This window comes from Salvia hispanica, chromosome 5 (genome assembly GCF_023119035.1).
Source record: "Salvia hispanica cultivar TCC Black 2014 chromosome 5, UniMelb_Shisp_WGS_1.0, whole genome shotgun sequence".
Taxonomy (NCBI): domain Eukaryota; kingdom Viridiplantae; phylum Streptophyta; class Magnoliopsida; order Lamiales; family Lamiaceae; genus Salvia; species Salvia hispanica.
The window spans coordinates 17,626,414-17,645,864 of NC_062969.1; the positions used below are offsets into that span (position 1 = coordinate 17,626,414).

Genomic DNA, 19,451 nt, shown 5'->3' on the forward strand with positions numbered 1-19,451 from the left:
AACTTTCTCAAAATGGAATGCACATATTTTTGTGGGACGGACGAAAATAGAAAGTGCACATTTTTATGAAACGTAGAGAGTATAATGGAATGACATAAAACAACTAATGCATATATCAATCGGCGAAAAATGGTACGAATCAAGGACCATCGGAAACTGAACGGCGGTCGAGAATAGTACCTGGCTTGCCGGAGTAACTAAATTGCGGGTGAGAGATAAGAGAGAAGTTATTTTATTTCATAATCCATAGACATCGTTAGTTACACTTTTATAGTTGATGTCACCTCAGCATTCCATTAAGCAGTCCAAACAACTACTCCCTTCGTTCCGCGGTAGTGGAGACGTATTTTTACACGCACAACTACTCCCTTCGTTTTGCGGTAGTGGAGACGTATTTTTACACGCGATTTAAGAAAAATTGTGTTAAGTGAATTAAGTAAAAAAAGTATGAAATAAATAAAAAGTTAAAGAGATGAAGAGAATAAAATAAGTGAGAAGAAATGTATTGACTTTTATTAAAAATGAAAATAACTCTACTACTATGGAACGTACTAAAATAGTAAAATGACTTTACTTCTATAGAACGGAGGGAGTATATTTTTGTTTTATTTTTGGAAATTCACAATTAGCATATAGCCATTATAATTTTATACGTATTTTTTATTTCTTAATGATTTAAAATTCAGTTTATTATTGAATATATATTTGTTTACTTAAAATTCGGTATATAGCTGTTGAAAAATATTTTTAACTTCTGTAGGAATAAAAGATTGAATTGGTTATCATATTTTTATTTTAACTAAGTAAATTAGATAATAAACTATGTTATTTCGAATTTAATTTAGAATTAGAATTTTATTGTCTGTGATTTACTTTAACTAAGAAATTTTGATTAAACTGGAAGCACATATCTAAATAATTGTGAGACATAATAACACATAACTGTAAGTTGAATTATGAAGGATACTTTCTAATAAAACAAATGGAAGTTTGTAACATTCTAAACTAAACATTCAAACAAATCTATCGTCTATAGTCAGAATTTGAGGCAGAAACATGGACCAGAAACTACATGGACAAGAATTTGAGGCAAAAACATGTCTTCTATCAGCCATGAAATGGGATGGAAGAATATCATCAGCAGTCCAAGCTGGTGAGGTCTTCTCGTGGCACAGCACAAAAACATATATATAGAATAAATATATACATATATATAACAGCCTACAGAACTATTTCACAAGTTTTTATAGCATCGCATTATCGAACTTATTGTTTCATGCAACCTACCCGGGTCTAACAACTCTGTTTCTCATGCTCTACTCTTATCAAGATGTTGATGGTGATGCTAAGCTCAACGCCTTTGATCGTGCAAAAGGGGCCGAGAGGCTTCACCTGCAATACCACAAACCTATATTATAACATAGCAGATGCATCAAGCAGGAACAAAAATATTTTAAAAGGTCATCATAACTCTTATTCAATAGTGAGAAAGCCAAACAACTGAATTTTCCAATGTCAGCCTAGTCACATACAGACGTGCCAAATGAGAAACTATGAGCAAGCAGATGGTAAAGAAATCCAAGATCACCGTTCAGTCTCATCCAAATTCCAACAAGATTTAACATATGTATTTAATTGTTTTTCCTAGCAGTAACTATGGACGTCTTCATTATAAGATATCTTGCATCATCTTGAGGTTCACACTACTTCAGAGTATTACTAACATAGAGCATCAAGCAACTGAGATCAACATGCGGGCATCCAATGAAACTATAGAATACCATAAAGCTCACCCAACATGGTTAATCTGCAAAGTATTTGAGACATTATTCTTCAACTGCAATGCTCCTCCGATTATGCATACGGAGAATAATTAAAGAATTTCATGTTTCATCAACGACTGAAGTTGACTTTTTTATAAAAATTGATCAAAATGGAACCCGGTTAGAACAACTTCTTTAAATGGAGTGAATACTTATGAAAATGGCTTGCCTACAATATTGAGAATTCTAGAAATTTATCAGCAAAGTTGACTGAAGTTAAAGAAGTGCAAGAGTTTTAGACACATATATAGGGATAGTTTGATTTTCCAGAGAACAAAAAATGTTGTCAGTATATTGCACGGATGCCTACAAAAACAGATTAAGGGGCCAATTCTCTAGTGTCAACTCCACATTACAATACATAGTAAACACTCTCAACTTAACTTCGTAGGAAAGTGGCAAACATTTTAGCAAGTAGTATATAATATAACAGAGAAAAGAGTACTCAAACCATAACCAATAGTTTGTGATTCAATTTAGATATCTTCATTAGCTTTTATAAATAGGGTTTTGTATTCTACAGTGTACCAAAAGAATGTTTTCATTTTAACTTTTAAGTAAATGAAAGATTGAATATAGAGATTTGAGATGCAACAGTAAAAAAAAAAAAAGCAACAGTAGGAATTCAGTTTCCAATTCCTAAAGACAATTCTAGATGTTAGTGTATGTATTGTGATTATTTATAATATATGTATCACCGTAATTTGACTTTCAAATTGTACACTTACATAAAAAATACTGCATTTTGTTTGCTTTTTTTTCTTCAAATGTCAGATGCCATAGGAACAAATTTAGCTAGAGGAAAGGATTACCTGAAATATCATTTTGTTCAGGTGACAACTGTTTGGAGAATTTTTCTTTAATTTCAGCAATAACCAAGTGAGTTAGAAGAAGACCAGCAGCAAAAGCACCAAGTATAAGCATGTAGAAAACTGCATCCCAACTCTCTGAAGAAAGAAATCCAGTGAGAAGAGGACCTAGAGCAGCACCAATAGATCCAGTACCATCAATTATTGCTGTAACTGTTGCCAATGCCCGTGAATCGCCTTTTAAAGAACTGTGAGTGCCAAGATCAGCAGAAACAGCAGTTGTGATAAGTGCATAAGGCCCATTCACAAGTAAACCAGCTATCATCATAAGAACAACATTGCTGACTTTTGAGATACTTCCATATCTACGGTAAAAGATCATAGCAGGTATTGCAGCATACATGAAGCTAGCAGCAGTAGTAGCTCGAGCTTTAAGCTTGTCAGATACATAACCAGCTAAAATTCCACCAATTATTCCCCCAACATCAAACAATGTAGAAAGATTTCCTGCAGACTTCACCGACATATACTGCCCCTCAATAGCTGTAACAATGTAACCAAATGAGCATGGTGAAATGAATTCAACCTAAGGCTACTGCCAGAATACAAAATGAACTAATCACAGATCCACAATAATCGGTTGTGCAGACTAAAAGATTCTTGGAGACAGTTTAAGAAGAGCTATAAAATCACATCTACTGAATCCATGCATTAATAGAAGGCTAAAAGGCATCTCCTGATGGTCTAATTGCACCGTAAAGAAGTTATAAATTGTTCAAAATGTGTAGCTCTGTCAACCATTACTTCAGTGAACTGATCTACCACACAAATTTTAATTCTCTTTGCATCCATATGTTCTAACTCCTAAATAATTTCAGTTGCTAGGTCATTAGTATTTAAATGTTTCAGTTTTTATGACAAGTTAACCTTCTGACCCACTCGCTAAAGGATCTTAGTAGGTAGTCACCTTTACTTGTACCTATCCTACATGCGTCTTTTCTTAAAAGATTCACTTCAACACATAATAAAAGTATTTAAAGAAAAAAGAATAGGATAGTGCTGGAGATATCATTACACAACACAACCAAAACACTCTACACCTTATATCCATGCAACTTTACTTGTTTCCAGTGATAACTATTAAGTGACCGGTAAGAATACACAGAGAATAAAAACAAATACTCCCCCCCTCCCCCCCGCGTCCACAAAAAGTATACTAGTTTTACCATTTTGGGGTGTCCATCAAAATTAGACTAAGTCTAAAAATGGAATGTTTTCAACCATTACTAACCATACACATCATTCTAAATGTGGACCCACAATCCACTAATACACATTCCACTATGTTTCCCTCCCTCTCTCTTACTTTTTCCTATCTCTCTTTCTTACTTTATCAATTATACATTAAAACCCGTGCCATTCATAAACTTGTCTATTTTTGGTGGACGGAGGGAGTAGTATATTTGATCAAAGTATAAATGAACATGGCTCCTAACAGAGATAGAGAAACAAGTAAATATTGTTCCATTAGTTTCCCATGCAAGCTACACATGCCTATGGGTCGGATGGGCATTGCCTACATATAGCCATCAAATTTTAATCTTTCTTCAACCACGTTTTTCTCTCTAGCCTACCGAGACATTACATTTTATAAGATCTTGAAACACCCTGTATTCGAATAAGATAAACAGTTCCAGTGCACACTAATAATAACAAGGCGAAGACTAGAAAATTACCAGTCTGACTAAGGTAGTAAGGCAACCAATAGAGAAACGTATACGCAACCAGCTTGGCAAAGAAGAGACAGAGTGCAAACGGAATAACTCCCGGTATCAAACAAGCTTGAACTAGTCCAATACTCTTCCTATCTCCCGAACTCGAGTTTCCAGCCAAACTCTCCTTCAATCTCTGCGACTCCTCATCCCGAGGCGACGCCAGCGCCTTCCCATGAGACTCGTGGGGGTTCGAGAATCCAATATCTTCCGGGTAAGCAGGCAAGAAGAGATACACTAATATCCCACTAACAAATATAAAAGCCCCAGGCAGAATAAAGCTCCATCCCCACCCATACTGCAACACACCAGCAGCAAGCAAGGATCCAGCAATGTTCCCGGTCGAAGTGTGAGCATTCCACACCCCCATAATCAATCCCCTCTTCCTCTTCCCAAACCAATTCCCAATCACAGCAACAACAGAAGGCCATCCCGTGGCCTGGAAGAGGCCTGCAACCATCTGCATCGCTAAATAGAAGGAGAAAATGTGAATATCCCAAAAGTAACCCATCCCAAAAAGGCCTACAAAGATGCCGCTCCCAACCATTCCGGTGGTGAGGAACATCCGAAGGTCTAATTTATCCCCCAAATGGCCAGCGCCGTACATCCCCATGGCGTAACTGCCGAGGAAGGCCACATCAATCGCCCCCAATCTCCACGTCCCGTCCTTGCCGTTGAACGGCGCCCATCCCTTATTCTTCGCCGCAATCGCAATCGCAATCGGCGCCGCGTCGCTCTGGATGAACAATTGGCCGAAGGGCCAGGGGCGGAATCCGATTGAATTGGCCCGGTTTTGGCCTGGATCTAGGACGCTCTTGACTATGCTGCTGGGCTTTCTGGAAGCATGATAGGAGGTGTAGGCGATGAATGTGACCAACAAAACGACGTAGCGGTAGGTTTTGAGAGTCCAGTCCTTGCCGCGGAGGCTCCGAATTAGGATGATGCCGGGGGGGTTTCGGCGATGGTTGGACATGGTTGTTGTCAAGGACGCAAGGAAAGCGGCATTATTGGTGTGAATTTGAAATGGAAATAGTGAGAAGAAGGCATAGATAGAATTAGAAAGCGAGGTTGATGGAGATGGAGGGAAGGGAAGGAGAGGACTACGGAAACGTGGACGGACACGTGGCGTATCTGCATGTTCGGTTAACACCTTTTATTCCTCTCATTTCTTTCCCAAACTTTCCCAAACTCATTAATAGACTCTAATTAATTTTATTTCATACAATCTTTCCATTAAAAAATATGGGCATTTTTCATTTTCGTCGGTCGAAAAAAATTATGTGCATTCCATTTTCAGAAGTTATCCTGATTTATTACGCGTATACATCAACTTATTATAATTTATACCACTATTAAACATTACTAATAATGTGGGTCTCACTATCCACAAATACTGTTTTAATTACTATTTTTCTTCTCTTTCTTACTTTACCATATTATTCTCCCTCTTCTTTCTTTACTTTATTCATTTTATCTTAGTTTCTATATTATATTACCCATATTTTTATAGAACGGAGAAAATAATAGTATTCAATATTAAAAAAAAGTCCAAGAAATAGCTCATAAGAGAAAACTGGGCAATTATATGAATATATTTATCTCTCTAAGAATGAGCAGATTCAGTAATTCCATGGATGACTACTATAGTTACACGGTTTCCAATTAAATTCCCAAAAGATGTTAGTATGAGTTATCCCAAACTCCTATGCAACCTTACTTGCAGTTACAGAGTGCTATTTTAACAAATTAGGCCCTTGTAAAATAGACAATACAAGTAAATAACAAAATACACCCAAATAAAACCGATGAAAACACTAGAAACATCGCAGGTAATATTAAATACAATATCATAACTAAAAGAAATATCAATAAATATCACAACAAAATTTAGTCATTTCATTTTTTAGATAAAAAATAAAACATCACTTACTTTATTTCATTACCTATTTTTTTCTCTCTTTTATTTTACTTTATTTTCATTTCATCCATCAAACACTAATTTTCAATCATTATATCAAAACATTTTGACCCAACTTAATTAAGACAAATGAGTACGAAATAAAATACATTTGAAACTATGGTAGCTATACTAGCGAAGTTAGAGTGTCCACTATAGGGGAGCCGCGGCCGGAAGCCACGGGAGAGCCGCGAGCCGCGGCTCCCTAAAGTGGCTGGGGTGGGCAGCCGGGGGGAGGGGGGGATTGGACGTGGGCGCGCCACGATCGTGGCCCGGCCGCGGCTCTTGGGCGGGAGCCGTGGCCCTCCTATTGTATTGGCCACGAGCCGCGGCTCTCCATATTTTTTGATTTTTTTTTTTTTTTTTTAAATTCTATAAGTATACACATTTTTTTACCTCTTTCCTACACAAATTCTATAAATATACCCGTTTTTAATTAAAATATAAACAAAATGGAAAAAATAAAAATTTTTGTGGCTTGGCCATGTCCACTATAGTGGGAAACATAGGCATTGGTGGCCCGGCCACGATTTTGTAGCCTGGCCCGGTCATATATAGTGGACACCCTTAAGCTAATAGCGTGCACATCTCTAAGTACTTTTCCATAATTATGCTTCACTTTTTATACTTCCTTAGTTCTTAGAAATAGTTCATACTATATATTTATGAAACATTCTCCCATTATAATTTATAATTCATAGCCCCCACCATTCCTTATATTAATTCAACTATTTTTTTCTTCTATCTTATTTTATTAATTACATATTAAAATTTGTATCATTCTTAATGACCTATTCCTAGAAGATTGATGGAGTATAAAGAAAATATTATAATTTGAGATGTATTATAAAAATGAGTAGACTTCTTTAATTATTCGTTCCACAAGAGTATGCACTTTTAATTGGGCACGAATTTTAATGCACAACTAATAAAGTAAGAGAGAGAGAGAAATAGAGAAAAAACAATTAAAGTATTGTTAGTGGATAATGAGTCTCATCTCAATAAAGAGAAAAATATTTCCAAAATTAGAAAATGCATACTCTTATAAAACAGACTAAAAGAAAAAGAGTCCATACTCTTGCGAGATGGAGGGAGTATGCATCAATTTTTGCATACCAAAAAATATTTTAATTTTAATTCATTTCAATTCTACTCACTCCGTTCCTTGCTAATTGAGTTTTTTGAAATATTCTAAAATAATTGAGTTATTTTTGTTTTTGACAAAATGTATATTATCTGTATTACTATGGTCTACATTCATTTCAAACTATACATCTCTTTTTGAATCTCCATCCAAAAAAAAAAATCAACTCAATTAAAGAAAAAGATAATTATTCAAAGCGAATATTTGAAATTCTAAATAATTATACTTTACTAATAAGCATATACATATTGCACATGTAATACATACTGCACATGCATACACACAAAATAAATAAAAACACATAACCCACACACAAAGCTACATGGCACTAATATACAGTGCACACATGGCACTCAAACACTCGCACAAAGACACACTATATACAGACTACAGTGTACACACAAATTCATTAAAAACACATAACCCACACACAAATCTACATGGCACATTATACAGTGCACATATGGCACTCATACACTCGCACAAAGAACCACTCCAAATATTTAGAAAAATAATGTATAAATACATATGTTAGTATATAAATACATTTTTAAAAAATATTCAATTGAAAAGTACTACAGTACCAAGTTATATTCAATTTTTCGTCTTACCGAATAATTAATTTTGATTTGGTATACAATTTTATACTAATTAGTATTTAATTGCATCAAAATAAAGATTAAAAATTGAATTAGAATACCAAAAACACCCTAAAAGAATAATCATAGGAACGTATAGCAATAAAATTTCCTTAGCTACACGAGCATTAATCACATCATCATATTGCAATAAAAGTAGTGGTACGTGTCTTGTATTCTATTCCTAAAGTATACTAGTTGTATATTTTATCAAAGATGAAAATAAAGATATGAATAATACATTCTCCATTCTTCCTTTTCCTTTTTTGTGCTACATAACACAATCTTTTGTTAGTCTGTACATAATCCAAAATGCAAATAAACCCATCCCCTTTTCGATTCCAACACCATGTTTCATGTGGGGAACAAGGTATCCATCCAACCTCAAATTGAACAGAAACTCCTATTTCTTTGCAAAGAAATGAAGAACACAACCACAAAGGTTGAAACCAAAGTCTAGAAACACCTCCCTCCCCCCTCGTATACGAAATAAGTAGCACATAGGTATGCAAGTAGCATCACGGGTGGATAAGTTTTGGGTACGCTGAGCTGCTACTAGTACTAGCCATGGCGCCAAAACTCGAACTTGGGAGTAGTTCTGCCTGTGGAAAGGAGCCATTGGATGGTACATCAAGCAGCAAATCCTGGTCAGAGTTCTCCCCTTCGAAGTGGGATGTGTCCAGCACCGAGGAACCATTGTCGTTTTGGATTGAAAATAAACTCTTAGCACTCACGAAAGACTCATCTCTATCTAGGATTTCTTTTTTACCATAGCCTGACTTCATCAGAATTCTCCGGGGACTCTTCATGGTAACTTTCGATCCTGGGGGAAGAAAACCAGTTAGAGCTTAGCTGATCTTGATGATTCAACCAGTTAGAGCTTAGCTAATCTTGATGATTCAATTTGAACAATGAGATCAAGATATTTTTTGGGTAACAAATAAATGCATTATCTTTTTTCTCCACTAATAGTGAGACCGCCTAAAAAGGAATACATGCCACTTATAATGAGACAGATGGACTAAATAACATAGGAAAGGAAAAGACAAACAATACGTAGCAGAAAATTCTGGCATACCTGATTAGGACATGAGGTTAGCAAAGATAAGTAGAAATCACATAAATGATCTTGTAGTATTAAGCAAAGAATGAAAAGATAGAAAAGCTTTGAAACCTAACACTCATAGCAGCCGCATGTCACTTGGTTTTACTGGCAGTTGTTGAATTATAAAATGGAATATTTGGCAGTAGATCCAGATGAAATAAAATATATTGCAAGTAAAAAATCAATTATCGGCTCCAAGTCTTAATGCATGTATAAAATGGTCATATGCAGACATCTCCAAGCATTGAAAAATATAAACTTAAAAAGGACTGAGTTAACAAGCCTAGCTGCGTTATTGAAACATTTTCAACCCACATGACAGTATATGCTCTAGAGAATTGTAGATTCACTTTGCTTGAGTGTCACAGTTATTGAACATTGTAATACTTAACAGTTGTCAAATTTCCACAATTTACCTGTAGTTTTTTTGTGCTGTCCCTCTCGTGATAGTTCAAAGTTAGCTCCATTGACAATTTCAAAGCCATTGTATCGTCCTGTCACTTCTGACTTGATGGTATTTTTGCACTTCAGATCCTAAATAGAACAGTATTTCGAGTGTAAATTAAACTATGAGAGACACAATTGAAAAAGACTTGACAAGTTGTTGAAACTACAAACCTTAAAAGCTGTATGTTGTTCCACCCACTTTGATTTAGTTAAATCGCACAAGACAAGTTTCTTCAAAATTCTGCAATCATCCGTATTGAACCCACCATACGAGTTATCAAAAACTCCCTCAGCAATAAGTTTTTGGAAGGATGATAGATTCAGCTTGAACTCAGCGCTATCGAACATGCTTTTAAGGCTAAAAAAAACAGAGCCCACAATAAGCAAACAAATATGCATTACCTTCAGTCAGCTTAATTTTCTGTACTATAAAGTACTACTACCTTTTTCTGACTAATATTCAGCTTAAATGAAAAAAGTTATCACAACATCTAATCAATCTTTGAGAAGCATCCAAAACTATGCATGAACAAAGCAACATTTCTATTTTGTGATGTAATATTGAAACAAACAAGAGGGGCGTAGTTCGTTCTTCAGTATTAGAAAATTTGTCAAATGTGGATAACTATTTAAACCAATTATGAAGACATGTGATCATGCTGGACTTCCATTAGCTAGAGAAGAAAAGTTACAGCACACACCTGTATGGAGCATCCGAAGCATCGACAGAAGGTAATAAGCTCATCAACTGTTGTTGTTCGGCAATTGTCAAATTACTTGTAAACAATTCAAAATTAACAATGTCCTGCATCAATATGGCATATCATATGACAGCTTAAGGAGAATGAGCAGGAAAATAAGCTGAATCAGATCATGACAGGAGTACTTCATAACCTCAATTACAATGGAAAAATTAATATGACTAACTGAAAATATGCATAGCAAGAAGACATGATATCGGCAGCCTATTGCTACAAAACTATGACGTATATAAGAACAGTTCACAAAAATAATGACATATGTTGGATTTTTTTCTATGGCATGGCTGAATAGGGAACCGAGTAAACATGCATTATCACTAGACATAAATGTGAAACTGCTTATTAGTATCAACTAAACATTTTCTTTCAACTTACTTGTAGATCTATGTAACATAGTGGAGAATTATGATGTGCAAGAATCGGTAATTTTACAACTTGATCCTTGTCTCTGAAATTAAATAAGAAAAAGATGCATTAGCAGCATATTCAGAGAAGAAAGGAAATTACTATGTCTAAAGATCTAACAGTCTCCAATAGCAGCTGATGAATTAGTATAAGAAAGGAGTTCATTAATCACAATAGGTTGAAACAAAAGACATGTTTGTTTCGAAATTCATAAATTTGGATGAAAGTATATGCAGCTAAGGAATTAACATCAGTAATAGAAATCCATGAAGCTTGTGAAAAAAGGTTTGTTTCATAACGGATTTGAAATCTAGTTTGAACTATACTTAAGTGGATTGAAATCCATATATAGACTCATTTGAAATAGTGTAGCCAAAATGCAAACATTTCAATCAAAATGTAACCAACCAAAATATCTACTCTTTGAACATATAAAATCGCATGATTTCCATTCAAGGTATCTGTAGCTGAAAAATAATACTTCCGATGATTCCTAGTGAACTCATAAGAATCAGAGATTGATAAAAATACCTTCTCATATGCTCCTGTACAACCCCAGGATAAGCATTCTTCTTAAGTTTCTCATTAACTTTACTCGATGAGTAGGCACCTGTGTCTTCAATGCGACCACGAAAACTCATATCCCGTGATGTTAGGGTATACTGCTTGTTATCAACTGAAAGGGAGCTAGCTTCTGACTCTTCTTCTCTAATAAATGAACTTGGGTGCCGAATAAGTACACTTCCATGTCCAATCTCAACAGATACCATTGGTTTGTCGCTCTCAAGAAGCAAGTCTTCTTCTGATGATCCAGACAAGCATGATGACTGTTGTTCATACCATAATGTATACAGATCTTTGGTAAGAACCTCAACTGGAGAAGGTTTTGGCCTTGCAACACAGGTTCTCTTCCTGGAAGGCACAATTGAATCCCATGCAGTGGGTTGGGGGGGACCTGTGGTGGTAAACGAGTGAGAACTTGACCATATTACAATATAACATGTATATTAATAGCTAATCCTGACTAATTAGCTCTAAAATGTTAAAACTATAGCAATTCAAACTAGAGAAAATGCCATGTATGTAGATATTGTTCGTAGTCATTGAGCTTGAGATAACACCTAAATGAAAACTTGAAAAAGCCATGAAAACCAGAAACAGAAAGATAAGTTATCGCCTTGTAAAAAGATGCACATGATTAGTTTGCTCATAAAGAGTTAGAAAATCATCATTTTACTTTTATAATCCATACCTTTTACCCTGAGTGCCCTACCATTCCCAAAGAAAACATATAGATAATAGTCAAAGAAGACATGGGTAGAAGATCATGATGCTAGAATACTATCATGCATACGGATCTACTAACTTGTCAAATCACTTGTATCAGCAATGCCATATTGAGCGTATTTCTCTGAGTTGGATATGGCAGAACCAGAACTTGATCTATTGCTTGTATCTTCATCATAGACTTTTTGCAAACCCTGGTAATGGTCAGGAGGAACCTCTACAAATTCAGCTACCTCAATACTGTGTTTCCGCTTCAGTACCTTTGGCTCTTTATTCTTAATAGAAATAGTTTTCACCCTAGGAAACCTCAAATCCTCTAACTCATCAGGTTCAGCCCTAGCATGTAGAGGTGTATAGTTTGCCAGTGTTCCCTTTGTCCTCCACCGCGAACCACATGCATTGCAGAGTACTGGCTTCTCGGGAGGCCCATTACGCCAAAGAGGGGTGCCTGTTGCATGATTACGAGAAGTCAAATAAACCTATTGCCCGTCATGACAAAAGAATGATAGAGATCAAAGAGTTCCACTACATGTGTTTAAGCATAAAATTTTGTCGATCAAACATTGCCCATGATGAGATATGAATTCCCAAAAGAGATTATGAACTCTCCCCAAGAAAACTAAAAGCAAACAAAAAATTGACTCTATAAAAGTTTTATGACAGATGGAGTTTCAAAAGCATTTCAAGAGAGTCAATATCATCTCCTTCTCTAGTTTTAGTTCCAAGAATGCATGATTTTAAAACCACTTTGGCATTAGCACAAGCTCACTCTCTTATCACATAACAAGCTTCACAAAAACTAATCCACAGCTCGAAATTCTGTTCCTCTTTCCCCATTAGAAGCAGGACCACTCACAAAAAAACACTTACAGAAGTGCAACAACCAGTACACAGAAAATAATCGTGATAAATTTTAGATGGTTCAAATGGGAATTTCCATTCAGTGATATTAAATCTTCAATGCAATTGGTGGAAGAATGACGTATCCAATCGTGGTTAAGCATTGATCAAATTTGATCGAAAACAATGGTGATTAAGCATTGATCAAAGTTGATCGAAAACAATGGTGATCAAGCATTGATCAAATTTGATCGAAAATATTGGTGGTTAAGCATTGATCAAATTTGATCGAAAACACGTGTAACTGCATTCGAATGTGCTGAGTATCAGCTTAATTCCTTCTTCTAACACAATGGCTTAAGAGTTTTGGAGGTAGCAATGAACTGAAAAGCAATAGGAAATGACTATGATTGTATCAGCATATCAGCATATTGCTCATTGTTCACTGATTGTATTCTCTACCCAAACATCAAAGGAGACTAATTCATTGATTGAATGACAATTCATTTTATGCAAAAAAACATTTGAATAAACTAACTCAATCAAAGACCCCAATAATCTCTCATATCAATTTACAAAGTTACACAATTCCTAGTCAAAAAATCACAAAACTCACTTGTAACACCACAGTGATAGCAAGGTCCATGCTTTCCCATGTCTTTGGATTTCTTGAGTCTCCCCCAATTAAAAAAACAGGATGGGAATTAAATGAAAATTCACTCCACACAAAAACCAGCGACAAAAAAAAAAACTAAAGCTTTAAAGCTTCAACAAAAAAATCTACTGTAAATATTTATATAATTCTCAGTTTCGATGAATTCGTGTAGCCCTATTTAGAGCGTATATGCTTCGGGCTTGAAGCTTTTCCTGCTGTAAACCCAACAAACTCTGCAGAAATTACAACACAAAATGGAAACCAATTTTTTATATTTTCCTTTTCTTTTCTAGTCTGAGAAAAACCCAGTAAATTCAGAGGAGTGAAGGAGAAAAAGAAGATGTGGGTATTAAGCTGAGAATGAATGGAAGTCAATCAAATTGAGAGATACAAACACCATTTGGAATAAATCAATGGGGAAAAAGTAGGATGAAAATTTGGCAAAGGGATTAGGGGTATGTTTATTATTCTTGTATTCAATTTTTTATTGTATGTGAAGTAAATGTTTCAGCTTTCTTCACTAGCAATAATATTAAAGTGTATTTCCATCTGTTTCATTTGTTTAGCATCTTTTTCAATCTCTCTTTCTTATTTCACTTTTTGCATAATTCAATTACTTGAATTTGCTGGAATTACTTGGATCGATCAATTCCAAATAATAGGATATGTTGGTAATTCAATTATATGATTATGTTCTGTGCCATTATGTATATTATCATCAAAGTTTCTTCAATTTCCTTTTTAATTCAAAATCATTATTGACTCAAGATTTCACAATATTATTCCATCTTGTTGACTACAAACATTTATATGTATAAAGTTATTATTTTTCCTACCCCCACCTCTACACACAAACAGAATAGTCGTATTGAATGTATGATGTCAATTCTTCAGTGCTAATATTTAAAATTGAACAAGATAGGAAAAGACATGTCCACAGGCAACATAGAAGAACCCCAATATATAATTATAATATATAAATATAATAAAGAGGGAGAAAGAAACAAGGGTTGATCCTTGGATTTTCTGTCATTTATCCATCCAAATTTGTTATTTATACTATTTCCTCGTCCCATAAAAATATAATATAATATTTATACGAGAATTAATATAAAATTAATAAAATAAGAGAGATGAGAGAAAGGTAGGTAAAATAGTGTTAATGAATAATGAGACACATATTATTATTAGTGTTTTAATGGTGATATAAGTTGTAAATAACTTGATATATATGAGTAATAAATTGAGATAACTTTCCATAGATAGAAATACTCACATTTTAATAGGACGGACGAAAATAGAAAGTTGATCTATTTTTATGAGACGGAGGGGATAGTACATTATTAGGTGATATTTCGTAATTGTCACATTATATTTTGTGAAAGTAGTAAAATAATGTTTATTCAAGGGGTAGTAAAATAGTTCTATATTCACTGTTCAATATTCCAAAATCCAATTAAGCAATTTACACTTTTTCAATATTGGAACAAGCCATCAATAAATTTTGAGATATTGGTATTGACGTGCTGTGTTGCTATTGGACTACACATCCTCTTTTTCTTACATTTGATTAGGTTCAACTTATTTATTGAGTTTCTCCAGCCGACATGTCATACACTCACATTATTTTATAAACATATTTGACTAATTTATTTATACACGATCTGACACAATTCCTAAAACTATGGTGTAAAAGTCTTAATTTTACAAATGAAATATATTAGTCATTTCACCCGTGAAACACATATCTTTCCATATATGTTCATTTCATTACCACTTGGTAATAATCAACACTGAATATTTGTTATTGAATATGAAATTTAGATGGTTATATTTGCTATATAGAATGAGAGTATGGAATTGGAATGGAATACATCAATTCCAAATCCTGTGTTGGCATGAACCTTTAAATCTTAAACCTCAAATCCTGATGTGTACATATTCTCAATCCTCTGAGCTTTATTCATTGATGACGCTAAGATATTGTATCCCCAAATAGTTTTTGATCAAGGTCTTCCATACCATCGAATAATGCAATAATGTCATTGTTGTCGCTCTGAGCTCATTGAAATCAACGAAAGCATAATAAGTGTAATTTGATTACTACATCACATTTATGATCAACTTGGGAATCTGCATAGTACACAATGTCATTTGTATAGCAAGAATATCGTAGCTAATAAGGTGGAACATATGTTGACATTGAATCAGTAAAATATCAACGAAGTATGATAATGTGTATATCTCGTTATTATTCTCCACATCGAAGTAGGTCATTCTGCACCTTCTATGTGCCTCAACGATCTCGTCATGTACTTGCTGGAAAATTCGATCAATATACATAGATGTTGCATGTTTCTCAATTAATAACTCGGTTGAAAAGGTTGGGATGTTGGTGGCATCAAAAAAATTGATTGTCTATGTTATGTTCCGTTAGACATCCAATGCATTGTTATAATGCATTACAAAGTCAGCAAGATTATAAGCGAGATTTGGTGTACTTTTTGAAGAAGTTGTTCCTAGACTCAAAGAATGATGTTGTCTTCAACAATGGACCCGTTGGAAAATCTCTAGAAAAGGCTCGTATCCAGTATTTTATGTGCGCAAACATGGTTTGATCCAAGATTCATCTTGTACACCATATTGGTCCGTAATGGTCAGCCATATTTCTTTGAATTCCTCCGGCTCCAACAATTCCAACCATACACAAATGTCCAAATCATTCTTCAAGTCTTCGTTAGCTAGTATTTTTTTTGGTAACTTGGTACGCTCGAATTTTATATTGTTTTAAGGTCTTTATTTAGTCCATTTTGAGTGTCAAAGGTTACAATATATCTTTATTATTTATACATTTTGTCTATTTTGATATTTTGACGTGTTTTGTGAGAATTTGTAAAATAGAGCCTAAAAAAATAGCAAAAAGTCAAGGTCTGAAGTCTGGAGCATTCGAGCCAGCCAGCGGTCCGTTGAACTTAGCCAAATGGCCGCTGGGGCCCATCGAGCGTTGAAGCTGCAGCGGTCCGTCTAGAAATCATGGATGAAAAGAGGAACACGTACAACGACCGTCGAAAGTTGTACCAAAAGAGTTAGAAGATTCCTAGCGGCCCGCTGGATATTTTGCAGAGGTCCACTAGGATTGGGCGACGTATTATTTTACCTAATTTCTCTCCAAGACTCACCTTATTTGGATATAAGATTTACCATATGATACATGACTTGAAGGCTATAAATATTCCCCCAAGCTTCATCAAGGAACCTTTTGCTTCATTCTACACCAGAGATAAAATATTTAGAGCTCATGTCAATTGTTCATCATCTTTCCACCAAACTTGGAGTTTATGTATGAGTAGCTTAATAAGTAGTACTATAATTCTAAGGATGTTTCAGTAACAATTTTGGTTTATACAGTTTCTATTTATATAATACTCCCTCCGTCCATGAAAAATAGGAAACATTGTGAATGACACGGGTTTTAATGAGGAATTAGTAAAGTAAGAGAGAAGAAAAAAAAAGTAAGAGAAAAGTATTGTAAGTAGAATGTGGGGTCCCTATTATTAGTAAGAGAGAAGGAAAAAGTAAGAGAGAATGAAAAAAAGTAAGAGAGAAGTAGTGTTATTGGAATGTGGGGTCCATATTATTAGTAAGAGAAGGAAAAAAAGTACTAAGAGAGGAGTTGAAAACTTTCCTTTTTTAAGTGCTCTATTTTTTGTGGACAACCAAAAATGACAAATGTGCTCTATTTTTCGTGGACGGAGGGAGTATTTGTTTTGTTTATGCTTGCTTTATTCTAAGTTGGGCGGTAATGCTTTATGTTTGAATGACACATTCTGTGATGATTTCTTCACTTCCAAAGTACTCCCTCTGTTCCATAATAATAGAGTCATTTTTTTTATTTTGGTACGTTCCATAGTAATAGAGTCATTTCCCTTTTTAGTAAAAGTCAACACATTTTTCCACACCAACTTTACTCTCTCTTACCTTTTTCTCTCTTCATCTCTCTACCTTTTTCATTTTCCACTTTATTCTCCTTTTACTTAACTCACCTACAATTTTTCTTAATCTCTGTGCCGAAATGAAACGACTCCATTATTATGGAACAGAGAGAGTAATTGTGAGAGGATTTGCATGTTAGAATGACTTGTTAACACTACAATTAATTCTCCCTAAAAAGGTACTACTTTTAATTGAGAGTGAGGACCTCTCGAGAGTCTAATCAAACCTTTTGCGGTTTTATCTACGATTGACGACCTTAGTGTGTAATCTAATTTGTGCCGCATGGGAAATACTTACGAGACTTGTTGATGCACTATTTTTTAGCACTATAACTACTTGCAAGTATACAGGGTAGAAATAGTATAGCTAAAGGTCAGTATAGGATATCGAACTCAAGGAATAGAATTGCAGCTCGCTATCATGTACTAAGCATCAAATACTATCTAGAGAAACATGGTTTTTGGTTTGAAATTTATAAAACTAGACATTAATAAATAGAGTAAAATAATAAAAGCAAAGAAGAAAGAATCAGACAAATAGAAGAATTCTGAGGATAAAGATTTCACTAACTCTTTAGTTATTCTAATTAGTCCTACATTCATCCAACTCAAGTTTTACAGCGATTTCTTCCTATCATGCATCAATACGCATGTCACAATTGTTGTATGAACACATAAGATAAACCAATCAAATCTATCACCGATCAGAGATTGACAATAATCAAGGTAACGGCCAATTAGTCGAACAAAAGCTCAGGAAAAACCAAGTGCAACGAGTTCTTAACATTAAACATAAAAAGAACTACATAAAAATCAATTACTATCAATCCTCAAAATTCTATTATTTGATAATCCATAGACAGATGAACTAGAACAATAATTAAAGTACGAGACATGAAATAAACAAACAAATCCCAAGGTTAAATCTTGAAGTCTTCATGCTCCTCTTGTGTTGCTTCAATCTTCAAGAATGATGGAAGAAATAAAATATAGAGTAGAGAAGGAGGAGCCTTGGAGGCTCCTCAAATGGGGTTATGAATTGTGTGTCAAGAATGGTGAATATTATGAATTAGGTTATGGGGTATATATAGGCTTAAAAAGGACTTAAACTTGATAAAAAGTTTCCTCCAAGTAATAGTAAATATGGAATTTTCGTGCACCATAAAAGATTTGGCTTCACAAGGTAATGTCTTCTTTCCTTTCTTGAATTTCGCCTAAATTCTGCACTAGACAGCTTTGCGCGACCTTCGTAGAATGCCCAAAACTTTCCCCAAAGAACTCCGATTGAGATGATCAAGGAACTAATGTGAAACTCTTTCGAAGACGAAGAGAATGGCATGTAAAACGCCCTGATTGGACTTCAAAATCGCCAGAAAAATGAGTTTGAACAGAGGCAGTAGTGCGCAACTGGGCCCAGCGGGCCGCTGGAGAGTGTCAGAACGTCCTGGATTCATTTTAGTGACCGCTGGCGTTGGTCCAGCGGGCCGCTGGGTTGTGCTTCTTCTATTTTGCACAATAATCAAAAAATACTTTAAAATACTAAAATGGAAAAAATATGCAAATAATGGACATGTAATGCAACTTTGACACTCAAAACGGATCAAATAATGGCCTTAAAACAGTGCAAAATCCGAGCGTATCACTAGTACTAGTTAAGCATGAACTGTGGCTGAGTGTGGTACTTAGAATTTGTATAAATCATAACTGTGAAAGCACATCCCTATAATTCATTTGTCTCTATCTGTTTTACTCTCGTGTTTAATCCACAATTGATTTACTTGCTTTCTTTAATTTTTTTGTTTATTATTTTTGCTTA

The 19,451-nt window shown here is 34.8% G+C and overlaps 2 protein-coding genes across 4 annotated transcripts; both read right to left on the reverse strand.

The window, feature by feature from the left end:
• Positions 1–932: 932 nt before the first annotated feature.
• LOC125189131 (putative glycerol-3-phosphate transporter 4) lies at positions 933–5,468 on the reverse strand. Of its 3 annotated transcripts, XM_048086363.1 has the most exons (4): positions 4,369–5,466; positions 3,034–3,175; positions 2,636–2,880; positions 933–1,392 (listed from the first exon to the last, which is right to left on the reverse strand). In XM_048086363.1, exons 1-4 carry the CDS (start codon positions 5,375–5,377, stop codon positions 1,352–1,354), a joined length of 1,437 nt encoding a protein of 478 aa, XP_047942320.1. In that variant the 5' UTR covers positions 5,378–5,466; the 3' UTR covers positions 933–1,351. The 3 variants fall into 3 exon arrangements, with proteins under 3 accessions (XP_047942320.1, XP_047942321.1, XP_047942319.1); XM_048086364.1 differs by having other exon boundaries at positions 2,636–3,175; positions 4,369–5,468; XM_048086362.1 differs by having other exon boundaries at positions 933–1,408; positions 2,636–3,175; positions 4,369–5,467.
• A 2,898-nt stretch (positions 5,469–8,366) lies between these two features.
• On the reverse strand, positions 8,367–14,088 carry LOC125191386 (GATA transcription factor 26-like). The gene is made up of 8 exons (XM_048088938.1): positions 13,605–14,088; positions 12,228–12,596; positions 11,393–11,816; positions 10,832–10,904; positions 10,397–10,500; positions 9,867–10,053; positions 9,665–9,782; positions 8,367–8,966 (listed from the first exon to the last, which is right to left on the reverse strand). The coding sequence occupies exons 1-8, from the start codon at positions 13,642–13,644 to the stop codon at positions 8,662–8,664; spliced, it is 1,620 nt and encodes a 539-aa protein (XP_047944895.1). The 5' UTR covers positions 13,645–14,088; the 3' UTR covers positions 8,367–8,661.
• Between the last annotated feature and the right edge of the window lie 5,363 nt (positions 14,089–19,451).